Source organism: Brienomyrus brachyistius, chromosome 15, assembly GCF_023856365.1.
Source record: "Brienomyrus brachyistius isolate T26 chromosome 15, BBRACH_0.4, whole genome shotgun sequence".
NCBI classification, from domain to species: domain Eukaryota; kingdom Metazoa; phylum Chordata; class Actinopteri; order Osteoglossiformes; family Mormyridae; genus Brienomyrus; species Brienomyrus brachyistius.
The window spans coordinates 16,778,574-16,793,958 of NC_064547.1; the positions used below are offsets into that span (position 1 = coordinate 16,778,574).

Genomic DNA, 15,385 nt, shown 5'->3' on the forward strand with positions numbered 1-15,385 from the left:
ACCTGACTCCATACTGCTGTCACGCGGGTCAAGGTGAACGTTTCATATCGGCGCCTCACCTGGTCGTGCCTGTACCGGACGCACAGCAATGGTGGACACGTTCTGCGTTTCATGCATCGACCCTCCGCGGCTTCATTATATTTGGCTTCCTCTGTTGTCATGGTAACCCCTCTGTTGTCTGCGGGCAAAGGCGGCGATGTTCGCGTTTGTGTTTTTCTCCCGGCTGCGATGTGAGTCAGTGATGCTTCCGATGTCCTTGAAGAATCCAGCCATTATTGTCCTGCCTCTCCGTGTTTTTGAGGTCACTACATCCTTTCGGAATGGGGATATTAAAAAAAAATATATATATATATATATTGTTCATTGGTGAGCCTAAAGAATGCAAATCCTTCAAAAGACATTAATAAAGGGGGTTAAAGAGCCAGACACATGCAGGTTGTGGTTGAAAGGAACCGAAGCTAGAGGTATTCTGGACTTTCACCACTAAAGGGCGAGGTAGGATGGAGTCTGTGGTGGAAGCCTAGGCAGGCATCCATGGCGTGACGAGCCTGACGGCGAATGCGCTGGGTTGTTAAATTGGGGCTTCCTCAATAGACAACATCCTAGGCAGCCATCTGGTAAGCAATGGGTTAACCAGCACTGGCTCAGGTAATCGTAAATGTCTCTCAATTTTTTTTTTAAGTCTGGGAATAACTTCCAAAATGTCCTTGTCACGTATATCAGCCCAGCATCAGGATGTACAAACAGGGCTTTTGTGCTCAAGTATGCAGATGGGCTCAGTGAGACAGGAGGGGAGGGCCCTCCGTCTCCCTCTAGAGTATCAGGTGACCGTGATTATGGGCTGGAATGAGGCTCACCTACCCCGCACTCTCTGGGTCGCTCTGCCGTGACGTTTTCCATTCCGCTTCGCCCCCAGTGAACTCCGCAGTACTCTTGACAGTCCCGATGACCGTGACGTTCTTGTTTTGGTTCCTAGTATTCCCAACCTACCCCGCACGGGTTTCAGTTCTGCTTATTTCACATGTAGATCCAGTTTTGTGATCGTGCTGGGTATTGAGTAGAGTTCATCTCCTCCTGGTCCCCATTTAGACCCCTTAAGCAAACCAGTATACCCAAATAAATGTTTCCCACTCGCTGGAAAGTCCTCCTCCCACGTAATTGTGGTAACTGTGCTTTTCTTCTGCACCAAAAGCATTCGGTCCAGTTTCTGAAGCTGCGATTGAATATTCGGCAGATGATACTGAAATTTATGAAGCACAGGGCTTAGGGATCTGGGAGACGACCTGGGCTTTTCGGTATTTATTATTTTTTTAATTGTATTCAGAGGAAAAAAAACGCCCATATTAAAACCTTTACTTGCTATGGATATTTTTAGTAAGAGTGCCAACTGCCATGGGAGGGAAATGCAGAACAATGGCACAATCCCAGCGAATACGGACACATTGGAATGTCGGAATGCCCTGTCCCAACATCGCACCAACATGTGTGAGGTAGTAGACCAGGAAGGAAAGCTAAATTTAAATGTATTCTAGGGTGTGTATGTGTGTGTTTTCTCTCTCTCAAGCAGTCTAATGATTCGCATTTCACCTCTCATGCCTCGTTTTCTTATTTGGTGCTCTAGCAGTTGTGTGATTAAGGACTGGCGCTTAAATCAACACACTGCGTGTCTTAATCTTCCCCGCCTAACCTAGGGCTGCCCTACAGTTATTTCTGGAATTCTACATTGTAGGGCAGATGTTTGCGCAGATGGCAGTTGTGTTCAGAGCATCTTCCCTTATTTCTTCCTCGACAGGGGAACCTTAACTCCAGCTCTTTACTCCAAATCTATCTGTGAAGGGTGGGGGGGGGGGCTCCTCTTGCTACTCGTACCTGCTGCCTTTAGATCTGTGGTCTCAAACGTAAATAGCCTGGGTGGGGGGGGGGGGGATGCCTTCTCCCAAGGAAGCTACTTGAGCTGTTTTTGAGCCAACAGAGAAATGAACGGGAATAAGAAACGATGTTGTGTCTGTAATCCGCTGAATGTTCTCTGTGGAAAAGAAATGGTCGATCTGCAGGTCAGTTTTAATAATGAATTAAAAACGTGTAACTAGCCGTATAAAAGTGTCTCCTGGCTGGATCTGGTCCCTAGGTTGGTAGTTTGAGACCCTTTGCTTTAGAATTTAAACAGAATAACCGGGGTGTGAATGTCATTCAGGGATCAAGAAATCTGTCGTATTAGTTTTCAAAATGTATATTTATTTGTTTAGCAGACATTTTGCCCAAAGGGGAGGATCTGAGAGCAGAATGAGGAAGATCCCTCTGGTTGCTTGGGTTTGGGGGCCTTGCTCAGTGCTCCAGGGGAGAACTTGTAATTTTATCTGACAGAAGGAATAAATAAATAAATACATTTTGAAAAGTAAACCCAGAAACGCACATGTTTATCTCTAAGTATTGTATAGGTCTCGTGTGTCAAAGTTGGGGGTAAAATCAGTTTCTCCACACTATTTAGTTGATTCCTGCAGTTTTGTTCCATTTATCTTCTCCTTGGGTGCGTTTTATTGCTTTCTCCATATGAATAGCTAAGCTGAGCGGGGAGAAGCCTTTTCAGATAGTGCTTCAAAGGATGAAAAGCTAAAGATGATTTTAACAAGCCAATGGTTAAAGAAATTGGTCTTTATTTACTAATATTGACTAGGTATGGTGGTCGATACTACTGTAAAATGGGACATTTTGTAAGATTAACTTTAAAACCATAGACACTGAAAATTCAGGAGTGCATAACTTTCCATTTTTAGATATTTAGCACACGTACGGGTAAGAAAGGGGGGTCAGTCAGTTCCTAGAGCGGCTGGGGGTTAGGGACCTTGCTTGAAGGCCCAACATCAACCACGGGATTTAAACTGGTGACTGTCCGATCGCAGACACTGTTATGAGGCACTGAGCTACACAAAGCACGTCCAATATTATTAGCTCATCATTTTTTGCAGCCTAATTTTAGTCATTTTATTTTTGACATTTTACAAGGTGTTCCAATGTAATTTGCGTCATTCAGAGACAAGATGTACTATCGAAATAATAGACATTTGAAAAGTATGTCCGGGTACCTTCTGTAAATTGGTAGCTAATCCGTGGGTCAGTCTTAGAACGTGTCCGTTACCAAAAGTACGTCCCTCTCCTACCTAGGTCATCTGCATTTTAATTCTTCAGTTTGCATTTTATCATCCTTGAAGATGGCCTTTGTGAAAAACACGGAATTAGGTCATAGATTATCGCTAAGAATAGTAACCTGGCGTTAGCTTTAGTCGCCGGTGGAGATTTTCCCCCCTTTTGTGAGCCTTTTTCTCGGTCAGTTGCCAGGCATTCGCACATCCATATATTTAGCTCATTGTGGAGGCCGGTCTGCCACACAGTATCGCTTTCCTGCTCTGCGCTAACGCCAAATCCTCGAGGTCCTTCTAGGAAGTGCTCTAAGCACAGCAAGCAGACCACGACATCCTCCATGAAGCTGGATCTCCTCTTTTGAATCCTGCAGATGCTTCTGCTCCTGGTCTTTTTCTTGGTACAGAACAATGTTTCCCTGTCATTCCTTTGGTGTAATGACGCGCATCGTTAAAGTAATGATACCCAATACAGCTATGCGTCAACTTGTGTACGTATTTGGGACCAGGACCAGTGGCCACAAGTCAATTTGGGCGTATCTCAATATTGGAGTTGTCCATGACAACTGTATGCATACTGTATTACAAGTTAGATATGAAACAGTGGGTCAGTATATGGCTGGCAGCGCAGCCCATTCTCCTGCATGTTACACTGAGTGATACACATAATATACTTCATATATTATTAGTATTTTTTTAAACTAGTAATAAGGATGGGCCGATCCACATTTTTTCGGTTCCAGTCCGATTCCAGTATACAAATGCCGATACAAGAGTTCTGTTTACTTACATTTTTTTTTTTTATGAAAAATATTAATGTCAAATTCTTTAGGCTACTAGAAATGTACATAACGCGCTGTTCCACCTCGCTTGTGCATCTTGTTTTAAGCATTTTTCCGGCATTTGCAGTTTGCTTTGAATACCTTCCAAGCGAGGACACGCGAGTGGCGAATGCTTAAAATGTTTTCCTCCTGCTGGCAACAGCATCACCACTTACACATACATTGCAATAGCAGCCCCTCCTGTGTCACAAGCCATAGCGAATGTTCAGAACAGTCCAGGCCGTCCACTTGCAAATCATCTATTGCTTCTTTCGTGTTACTCGCGTTGTCTCGCACAATCGCGTGCGCTTTGTTCAGTTTCCACTAAATGTTTTTACAAAAATTGCAAATCACTGCGCTACTAGTTGTTGAAAGCATACAGTAAAATACACTCTTGCCTGATGTTCTTGCGCTCCGGATATGCGCATGATGTAACAGAAGGCAGAATTAAGTCACTTCGCTCACACTACTGAGTGGCAGCGTGAGCGTTTAGCCTGAATGGGAAAGAACTGTCCTGCTATTGATTGTACAGTACAAGCAGGTTTAACAAGAAACACAAGCTATCTTTTTCCAGACCGCCGAAAACTAATTAAGTAAATTAAGTATCGGACATCTTACATGGCCGAGACCTGATCTGTTTAATAGTTGTTTTCATGCTGTTTTTCCGCTTTTATTAATAATAGCATTTAAGTCGTTTTAGTATTAATAACGACTTAGTGATAATTTTAGTGCCACTTATGTAAATGAACTTGCCTTTTACCAAACAGATGAGCTTAACCCCCAGACATGCGCAAATCATGACCTTGACCACCAGACTTCTGTCCTTCACGGTACTTAATCCCAGAACATCACCAAGCATCCTTTTCCAGACAAGTGCTACTTCTTAGACTATATTCTGCCTGCTGTCCCCTGAGTCATTTTCATAAGCTGTCCAGTGTGATGCCCGTCAGTTCTTGTGCTATGAAGCACTTCGACCGAATTCAAACCCAGGCAACAATCCAGTCCAACTGATGCGACCGGTTCTGCGTCTTTATCAAGTGCTGCATTAAAACACCAGAATCACTTTTAAAAACAACATCGACCAGGTTATCTCATTTGAAAAGCAGAGGTTTCTCTCGATTATATCCGGTTTGTTCCCCTATTAGATGTTTATCTTTAGTTTTAATTAAAGCCAGCTTTGGCACTCTGGTGCTGTGTTTATTTTGTGAAAAAGGTCACTGTAATGCATTGCCCTGGCCACCTTCCTTTTTAACACAATTTATTTGTAAACAGTGTAAGTCCAGATTATCTCCAGTTGACAGCCCATTTTATTGCCCCTGGCAAATCACCATCCATGCAGAATCCTTAAGTGATCCTAGCTGAAGACCGCAGGCTGGCTTGTACTGCAGCATAAACAGAGGTGTGTGTGTTTACTGTAGTTGTACAAATATATCTTTTTTTTTTTCTTGTGCCTGGACACCATATTTGAGATAATGGGATTATTTATATGTCAGATTCTTCATTTGGCATTTTCTCTCTCCTTGTGAAGTAAAAATATCTCCAGAATGTTAAGATGTTTCACCTTCTGCCTGCTGTCTTGGCAGCTTTACTATACTTCCTACACAAGTTATGACTGAAAAGTAAGGTAATTGTTGCTAGACTCCAGCTACTAAACATGATTGGTGCCTGTGGTTTGCCAAAAAGATGCCACCCTGGATAATTGCCCATAATGCCCACGCCAGGATCCTCTACTGATATAAGTATGAATAATCCAACACGAATATGAATCGAAGTATGAATAATATTGTCATTTTTTAGTGCAGGTTTTATATTAGTCATTTTATGTTAAGTCCTGGCCTTTTTTTCCCCTTTAAAATTTTTGAGTGCTTTTCAGTCAGGATCTATGCAACTGACGGTCCGGAAAGTGTAAAATATATATGCGGAGAAATGGCTACAGCCACTGACACAGGGTAAGATCAGAGTGCAGGGAGAGGTGTGACATTCCACTGCATTTCTGTCTCTGCACTGCACCCTTCCAGCCCTGGTTCGGCACTGGAGATGCCTCTCTCTGTCTAGTTACGTCTTGCGTTCGCTCTTTCTCCCCCAGTCATGCTGGAGGCCTGGCCTGCGAGCAGATAGGAGTGTGTGTCATGTCGAACGGCTTACCCCCGCCTGCAGGCTGAAATCCCTCTCTGGCAATTTACTGTTTTACGAAGAATATTTCTATTCTGGAAAGAAATGGTAGTCAATCTGCCGTATACATTCTTAATTGCATTCCTTTAATAGGAATTGGTTGCTTTCCTGAAGTGGTATTTTCATGTCTTCGTATGAGAAGGACTTCCTGTATGAAAATGTACAATCGGGAAAAACCGCACACAAAACAAACATGCCAGTATCATTCTTTTTTTTCGAAATTGACTTCCTTAGTTTGTTCCGAACCCTACAGCTTGGTGCTATATAAATGGAATATAGTAATTCTGAGTTCTACTGCAGCTTTCTCATGACGGTAACGCGATGTCGTCCCCCCCGTCTGCCTGTGCGGTGATGGTGAAGCGGACTGTACCCTGGAATCACTGAGTGAGCTGTGGACTGTTTTCCTGGAGCCTGGTTAGAGCACAGAAGGCCCTCCCCGTTCGCTGTAGTTAATGTTCAGGCTGACCTTTTGGGGCACATTTGGCCTCCACACCTTCTTTGTAGAGTCTCCTTCATCCCGGCCCGACCCAATGGAATATCACACTTTCCGCAGCTGGGCGGCACCCCAGTTGCAGGCCGATAAGGTACACAGACAATGTATCACCCATTGTTAACGCCCTGAGCACACAATAGAGGCAGTGTGTGGCGGGGAGGGGGGCTTTATTAGTGAAGAGAGACGTATCGACCTGCCATGACATTGGAGGGAACACGGAGGCATTGTTGGCTGCGAAGTGATAATGCACAGGCGCTATCGGCCGCGCGCTAGCAGGCGTGCGCTAGCAGCTGCAACCTCCCTCCCTGCTGCCACACCTGCACCTGCTGATAGAGCAGTTTAATGTTGTGTTGCAAACTTTAAAAAGCTTCCCATGTAATACAGGAAAGTCCCGCATTATAAGCGATGATGGCAACCCAAGTTAGCAGCTTTTGCGTTAGCAGCTGTGGATCTGTTTAGCGCCTGTGCGTTTAGTGCGCGTGCATTAGCACTCGAGTGTTAGCGGGGTTGGTTCAACCCTGGGTAACTCCGGGTTAAATGGAACATAGGCTCCCTGGCTGTCAGAGCTGTGCCTGCTAATTTGCACTCTGGCAGTTTAGTCTCATGTTGCAAACTTTTGCTATAACAATAATTCAAACGAGTGTAGGAGCTGTTGATGATTTGTAATTTTCTAGGCTAACTTCATTAAATATTCAGCTGAGCAAGGTGTGATTATTCTCTTCATATGCTGGTTTTCAGCTGTATTTTTCTGCCGCCAGTATATTATTGAGTAAGTTGATATTATGCAGAGGGATAAAAATCATGTGCTTCCTCCATATCTGTTCCTTCCACAAAGTGCGACTTGTTCTTGTTTACATTCGAAATTCAGTCCCTGCTGAATGTTACCAACATGGACCTGTTTATCGGACTGGTCTCCACATAACCCAGTACTTATGTCAGTGCTCAAGGGGAGAAAAAATTCTTTTTGAGTGGAAGTGTTTCAGTCTGCACCATTTCTGCTGTTTGCTCTCCAGTGTTATCAGACATGCTGTAGAAGTTATAATTTCTATCTTTCTTGCCACTGAGAATTCACTTTTAATCACAAGATGTTGCACTTACTTAATTGGCGAGACTGATACTGGTATCGCAGGATAGATGGGATCTACGATTTTTATTTAATGAGCATAGAAAATCTGTAGTTTATAAGAATTCTCAGAATCTTTCTGAAACAATAGCCTTAGAAAGCACATGTAAATTACCTAGAATAATGTTAGTTTATTTAGTGATTGGTTTAGCTGTGCATTTTTGTCATCTTTTTTTATGTGGCCTCTGTTCCTTCTCAGGTCGTTGCCTGTCATAACTGACGAAAGAGGGACACAAACCTGATTTATAGTACAATATAAAGTCTGTAGAGGGCGAAATTTCAAATGCTGAGGTTTCCAAACGATGCTGCTGGGAGGATGGTTTGCTGGCTCATGGGGTAGCAGTGTGGCTGGACACCGGGGGGTTCTGGGATTGATTCCAAGGACACACCATTTAGGTGAATTGTTGTCTCTAAATTGGTGGTGGTGTGTGTTTATGTTTGTTTGTTTGTTTGTTTGTTTGTGTGTGTGTGTGTGTGTGTGTGTGTGTGTGTGTGTGTGTGTGTGTGTGTGTGTGTGTGTGTGTGTGTACTCCAAGTGTGTCTCAAACCCACAGTAGATAAATGGTGACGGATGGATGGGTTTCTCTGCAGTTTCAGTTGGAAGTGTGTGTTCCTAGTGCAGTTGTACTTTCTAATTCTTCTTTTCCCATAATACTTTGGTGCTGTGGTAGGGTAAACGGAAGCCAGATGTTTTGTGGAGTTCCTTTATGGAATTAAAGCTTCAGCTTCTTACAGAGGTCGACCCAAAGAGCTGTTTCCCACCGCAGTAAATTGAGGGAAACAATATGAATCATTTTCTGTCTGTCCACCCATCCATCGTCCAGTGCTTTGCCAGGGTACGAGGCTGAGTGCATGGGAAGCCACACGTAGCCTGGCAGGCTAATTCTCCTTGGTTACTCTTCATTAGCTCTGCCAGCGTATTCATAACTTTGCAGGCTTAGTCACCTAATAATTTTGCCCAGCATCTAAGTTTCACTAAAGTTATTAATTTTCTACAACTTCAAAAGTTTATTGGTACATTATCTCTGCATACAGGAGTAAATCTAGAACTTTTTTTAAGGTGGTGGGGGAGGTATCAGAAGAAATTTGAGTGACGGGCGGGGGGGACTCTTTGGGCCAGTCAGCTTCCAACTGGGACCAGTGCTCCTGTGGCCCCCCCCTGCATACACCACTATGCATATTGAACCTACATGACTTTGGTCACAAAGCAGTTAACCTGATTTAGTTGATATTTTAATGTTGCATTGTAATTTTGGATAGCTGTTCCCGGCAGCAGAACAAAAGCTAAAAGCCTGTATAATATGCCCGTTTATGTAGCGTGTGCCTCTCCATCTTTTGGGGCTCGGAAATTACTTTGCGCGATTCGCAGGTTATCATGAATAGAAGGTGTCAGAGACAGAACTGCTTTTGTGTCATCAGCCGCAATTATGGGAATCAATAATGGACTCGTGGTGTTAGATTAAAATGCTGCAGCGTCCTCTGCCCATAACCGCCCCCAGCCCAGATCTTTATGATCTGCTGAATGCCTCCACACCTGTCAGAAGACACCGTAACTCTGTCGGGAGGTGCCCAAGGAGGCTTTGAATTGCAATGAAATGAGGTTTGGAGAAGGCTCTGGCCCCTGTAGTCCTACTCCCTCCTCCACCTCCTCCTCCTCCATTGTCCTGCCGCGGCTCCTAAGGGACACTCTTCAATTCCCCCTCCCCACGGGATGGCATTTCGCCTGCCACACTCGAACGTCAAGCATAAAACTGATAAAGTGCTTGATCTCCCACGGGTCCCCATGAGAGGGCACTGAGATTTTATTAAAGGTCCCCGCTCCGCTGGTACTTTAGCCAGTAAGGTCGTATTTTACTTGCCCTTCTCTCCTCTCCCTCCAAAATAGCTTGGACTTCCTGTACTCTGGAGAAATGCATCTGGTCATCCTGTATATTGATCGGTGGCCTGGAGTTACATTTTGTTTGCGATGCTTTGGAATGTGAGCCGTAGATTAGACTGGTAACTCGTAGGTAAATCAGGCATAATAGCCTTTTAGTACCTCGGATATTATCTGTTTGGATGTTATATTGCATCCTTTGTTCACCGACCCAGCGAGTCAGGTTCGGGTTATAAGAATGTGTTAATTCCACTTGGTTATTAAAGGTCAGAGAGATCAGAGACAATGAACTTTTGAAGCTGCGCTCAAAGAAGGTTTTCACGTAGATCGCGTCTTGCACAGTGCTGTGATACTACATAGAGTTTAGAATAGTATTTAAGTAGCTTCCTCCATAATGTTTATTAGCTTTGACGTAGCTTTATATTGCTGTGCTAAAACAAAGTTTCATTTCAGAATTAGTTTGGGGAAGTTGTCAGCTGATGATTTGTTCGGTTTAAATAAATGGGTTGGGTGAATTCTGGGAAATACTCCTCGGTCGCTATGGAAACATTCTATAGTTTGATCAGTATCCATGGACACCAGATGTATTAGAATAATCATTTAAACCACTAAAAGCCCTTCTGGTGAAATTGTCACTGTAGGGAAGAAATACCCTATTTTTGATTCGGATAATTTTCTTTGGACTCCTTCTACAACTTTCGGCATGGAGTAATTTGCCTGTTTTTTTCCTGCCCTGTGTGTCGCAGTTGACTGTGTATTGAGCTCTGCAGTTGATCTGTAAAGCATTGAGTATAACAGTCTGATCTTAAAGCAAAATGTACAGATGCCACTGCAGCTTCACCATGCAGTCGGTCGGAAAGCTGCAAACACGTGGTACCGCGATGTACAGCGTGTTTGGTACAGCCAGCCCAAGACACGCAACCAGAACCGAACCTTTAACGTGTGTTCTGTTGGGGTTTTCCTGTATCCATCGTAATTGTTTGTTCATGGTTATGCTGCCATCTTGGCTCAGCAGCTGAGCTAACTGGAGATCTAGATGAAGAACTCACCCCTGTCACGATAAATAATGCCTTATTTCTCTAAATATGAGCTCTGTCCAATAAATATTCTTTACTTCCCCTCCATATATACATTTAATCCCGCTAATATCCTTTAGTGAGTAATCTGCACATTATTTGATGATGAATACACCTGCGTGCTTTTTCTTGGCAGACCTCCTCAGGGTAAATTATTTCAGACGGGCTGTCAGATCGAGCTCCTTCCTCTCCTGAAATTCGTGCTGACAACTGTGTGGTTTTTTTCCTTTTCTTCTCGTCAGGAAAGTGAGGACCTTTGTGAGGACCACAGACATTGGTGCTTCTTCTGCTAACACCTTGAGCTGCGCTTCACGCGACGCACAACCTTTACAGTCACTGTGAGATTAATATTACCACCCGGAATGGTTTATATATGTAGGTTTTCCTTTATCACAAGCATTTACTTTTGCCCGATTTCCAGCGTTAAATTCTCCTGGGAGCAAAACTGGGTAAACATTTTACTGCGAGTTCTTGTCTATAGCAGCTGTGTGACCCAGAAACAGCCATGTTGCTATGATGATGTGTGTGAAACCACAATGCTCCTGTAGTCATTAAAAATCTTTCTCTCCACAAAGGAATCATCACAGTCAGGGAGCAACATCACAGTCATTTCTGCGGCTGTAATCCGTCTGGTTTGAAGTTCTCGTGTGTAGAACGGAGGTGGTAAGGTTGTAAGGGTTGCTAAGTTGATCTCCATTGGTTTATTGGTAAATGGGAGATTTTAATGTTTTATAGCTGACCTATGTTCTGTGATAGTGACCTGGAAATGACACTGTTAATCACCTCATAATATTAGCCATAACATTGTATGTTGTGATTATGCATGACCTCTTTCAAACAGCCCCCTGGCTTTTAGTTGCCGTGTACATCATGTACCGTGTACCCTCATGGTTTGGCCCCCTGTTGGCCACAAACAGTCACTACACGTAGGGTCCCAGAGTGACTTTTTGAATGTAGCCTCCGAAATGACAAACTTGCTCCTGTTCACGGTGAATGGATTCCTTGATTTCTGCAGCCTGTGTTTGGATCGTTTTAGGTCAGTCTGTGCATGTAAGGTTAAGTTTCTTGGGGTCCTCGGTGAAGTCTAGCATTTTAGCTCTCCATCCTCTTATTTTCTTTTGATGATTTAGGGCAGTGTAATCTTTCTAACATTCTTCATGCATTTTTTAACAAGCAGTTCCCTTTCAAGATGAACAAACGCCAATAGTCTGTAATGAATGGTTTTCACTTTTCAGTGGTTCTGTGGAATGCAAGTAATTTCCCAGTGGATGTTTAATCTTATTTTTTTCTTAAAAATATGTTTGTCTTTATACTTAACGTAAATCAGTAACAGTATGTGTAACTTAATGGGTTGTGATGTGTAGCATTTCGTACAAAACTAAGGCAACGATGAGACAGTTTCAGAGCTTAATTTTTCTATTAAGCCCCGAGTAACAAAAGAGCCCTTTGTAGATTATCAAGTGTTTATCTGGAAGCTGAACATTTCTTTGCCCTTTTTCAAAATCATGTTCGTCATCAACGTACTTTTTATAAAAATGTAGCCACTATTATCTTGCCCGTAATTTAGACCCGTTCAGCAAAATCAAAAGTTTTCTCAAGATGAGGTTGATGATTTTCTGCTCTTAATGGGAATTTTTTCGGAGGGGAGCGTTTTCCCTTTATCGCCGGGCTCGTGCCGGGGTGTGCATAGCAGGCTTTCCGTTCCGTGACACTCTTGGTACATTGTTATGATCCAGGGTGTAACAGGGTTCCCTGGCCGTTCACTGTAATTTGCTGATCACTTGTTTCCGACTTCCTTTCGCTTTGACCCTATTGTGACGCGCTGGGTATTCCCTGATTGGCCAGCTCATTAGCCGCACCTGCCTGTTTAAAAACGGCCCTGCTCCTACGGTCGGCCAGTCATGTGGCTGCGCACGAATACGTTCAACACGCAGACAGGGCTATGAGGGTCATTTACTGTGTGCCTCAGCATTATAACGGCTAAAATGCACGCGCCAAGGTCAAAGGCCACATGCGCAACAACAGCCCAGCAGCAAGCGGCATACAGAATGGCCACTTTGAACATGCAGCTACTCTTAAAGGACTGCAAGGACACTGAGGTCTTACCTGATACTAGCTGGATGTTCCTAATAGAAGTGGTGCATTGTGAGTTCTTATTCTAAAATATAATAAGGTGTATGGGATGAGGCACGAACTCTCACTCGACGCACTGCTGACCGGATTGAAGCTGTATGTATGTAGAGATGTGTGATCTGTGAGATTCTGGGTGTGGTGTGACTCTTGGTGCCGGACACTGTGGTTCCGCGGCTTTACTGTCTCAGAAACAGCCACTTCCCCGGGATTTTCATGCACTACAGTGTCTAGATAATGTCACAATAAGCAAAAAGAGTCCTTTCAGCTCTATGACTGAAAACACCTTGGTAACAAGAGAAGAGCAGCCAGACTCATGAAAGCCTCAAGTGTAAAAAAAAAAAAAAAAAAAAAAAAAAAAAACCATCATAATTGCTTCTCTGAACACACGCCTTTTAAGCCACGCTTGAGTTAAAAATGAGTCCAACCCTGATATTAGCGAGGTGTACCGGACACACCTGTCCTGGATGGATGGATGGACAATGTGAAACTTGCACTTCACAGTTCTTTCTCATATTTGTTGCTCTTTCTTCCCATGATGCGAAAATGAAAGTTCAGGCATCTCTGCATGAACAGGCTAAGGGGATAGCGGGTAAAAGTCAGTGTCTTCAAAGTACGTTTTGGTGGCAGTGACCTGTGTCTGTGAAGCTGGTTGGCGAGCAGATAAGAATGAAGAATGAATCTCCAGCTTGGCTCTTGCGAAGGATTAGCAGTCAGTCTGGGTCATATCAGCAGGCAAACTCCTTAGATCTCACTGAGCTCTGGGAGCTGCCGGAACCCTTACTGTGACGGAGCAGCACGGATTGCAGGTGGCCAGATGAACCCAATTAGGACCAAAGCAAACAGCAGCTCATTACGGCCGATTGTGGGAGTGAGGGAAGAAGAGCAGACCGGTCCCGCTAACTTCAGCTGTGTGCCGTCTGAAGCTCAGTGTTTACCTCAGCGGGACAAATGTCATCGGATAAATAATTCAATATCCACTATTTAATTATTAAAACTTTTTGTGTGGGTCATGGTTCTGATCCGCTTGCTTGATGTGACTGATGTATGGACAGAATTTGTGTTTGACCATGGTTGGTGTAGCACTGGAGTGCTACGGGATAAAGGACGGCAAACCATGAGGTAATGAGCGAGCAGATCCACCCTGTCCTTGTTACTTCATTAGAGAACAGGCTTTTGTTTTTGCTGAACTCCCCCCCCCCCCCCCCCCCCCAACCCTCGCATTGTCTCTCTAGTGCATTGTTGTTTACTTGGGATGTGAGTCTTTCCTACAGTAGCCTGTCCGCTCACAGCAGGGAGTCTCCTGATCTCTGCCTTTTAAGGTGCCTTCCACGCTGCCATGCGTTACCAGTTAATCCAAAATGACTAATTTTGGCCGACAATATGTCGTGTTGATATGGCCGTGTCACGCTGCTGCTGTATCTCGACCGGCCATTATTCAGGGTTTCTGCCAGATTTTTGATGATATGTTTTATTCTACCAGGTACCAATTGCTTCAGATAAACCCCCAATATCCTCACTGAGTCTGGCTGTCGATCTTCTCTCCTAACCCATCCTGAACTCTTTATTGACTTTCTTGTGGCCTGATGACCACCGGTCGCCCATAAGAATGTTGGGTTCAGTCATAGTTGAGCCCATCTTCCAGGTTTACAGCACTGTTGTGCTTCTTGGTAATGCTAGTGTTACTCATTTGCTGATTAGAATATTTTATATAATCCTGTGGCCACCTTTGGGTTCTCGAGCGAGGCCCTTAACCCCAGGGACACTTGCTGACCCTCCTCGCTCTGACCCCAAGCTTTCCTCAGTCATTTATCTCCTTGGTACAAAAACATACTAACTAAACATGTTATATCTGCCATATGTATTGTGTGTCGTATGGAATATGTTACTGCACGTCTCAGCATGAAACATGCAAAACAGTCCAACCTCTGTGCAAGTAATATTTTTTTCTAGTTTTGAAACGTCCTACTGGAAATGAGAATACTTGCTCTGAACGTGTCCGATTGAAATGATTCATGTACTATTTTTGGGGAGACTGAATCTGTTTCATCATCTATAATGACTCGAAGTTGGTCCTCATTAAAAGCATAAAAACTAAAGGATTTCGTCGGTCAGGACCCACTGAGAGTGGTTTTTATAAATCAGAACCCACTTGTTAAATGCCATTCAGTGACTCTTCATATTCTCGCGCCATTGATTAATTATTTTTTTTTAACTATCTGTCGTCATCCCGTCAATCAGGTTTCCTCTTCTTTTCAGTACGAGTTCAAAGTGAAGAACATCAGGAAGAAGAAGGTCAACATCATCGTATCGGTGGACGGCGTCAAGGTGGTCCTGAGAAAGAAGAAGAAGGTAGATGGCCACTTTCATGCCTTCTTCTGGATCACTGGTTGGTTGGGGTTAGGGTAGGTGGGCCATTGTCACGTCGCTGATTGATTAGGCCACGCCCACCACACTTGTGTACCGGGTGTTGTGGCCCAGCTTGCTTTGGAATTTTCCATTTTTCAGGGTCTAGGTTGGAGAAGCCTGGCACCATTTGAGATGATTGCAGTTGGCA

General features: G+C 43.9%; 1 protein-coding gene across 4 annotated transcripts in view; it reads left to right on the top strand.

Annotated features, from left to right (window-relative positions):
* nos1apa (nitric oxide synthase 1 (neuronal) adaptor protein a) overlaps positions 1 to 15,385 on the top strand; it is a 65,894-nt gene that overhangs the window by 7,115 nt on the left and 43,394 nt on the right. For all 4 annotated transcript variants that reach the window (XM_048976557.1, XM_048976558.1, XM_048976559.1 and 1 more), the window contains one exon: positions 15,088 to 15,180. In XM_048976557.1, the coding sequence (XP_048832514.1) occupies positions 15,088 to 15,180 (93 nt within the window). The remainder of the gene's footprint in view (positions 1 to 15,087; positions 15,181 to 15,385) is intronic.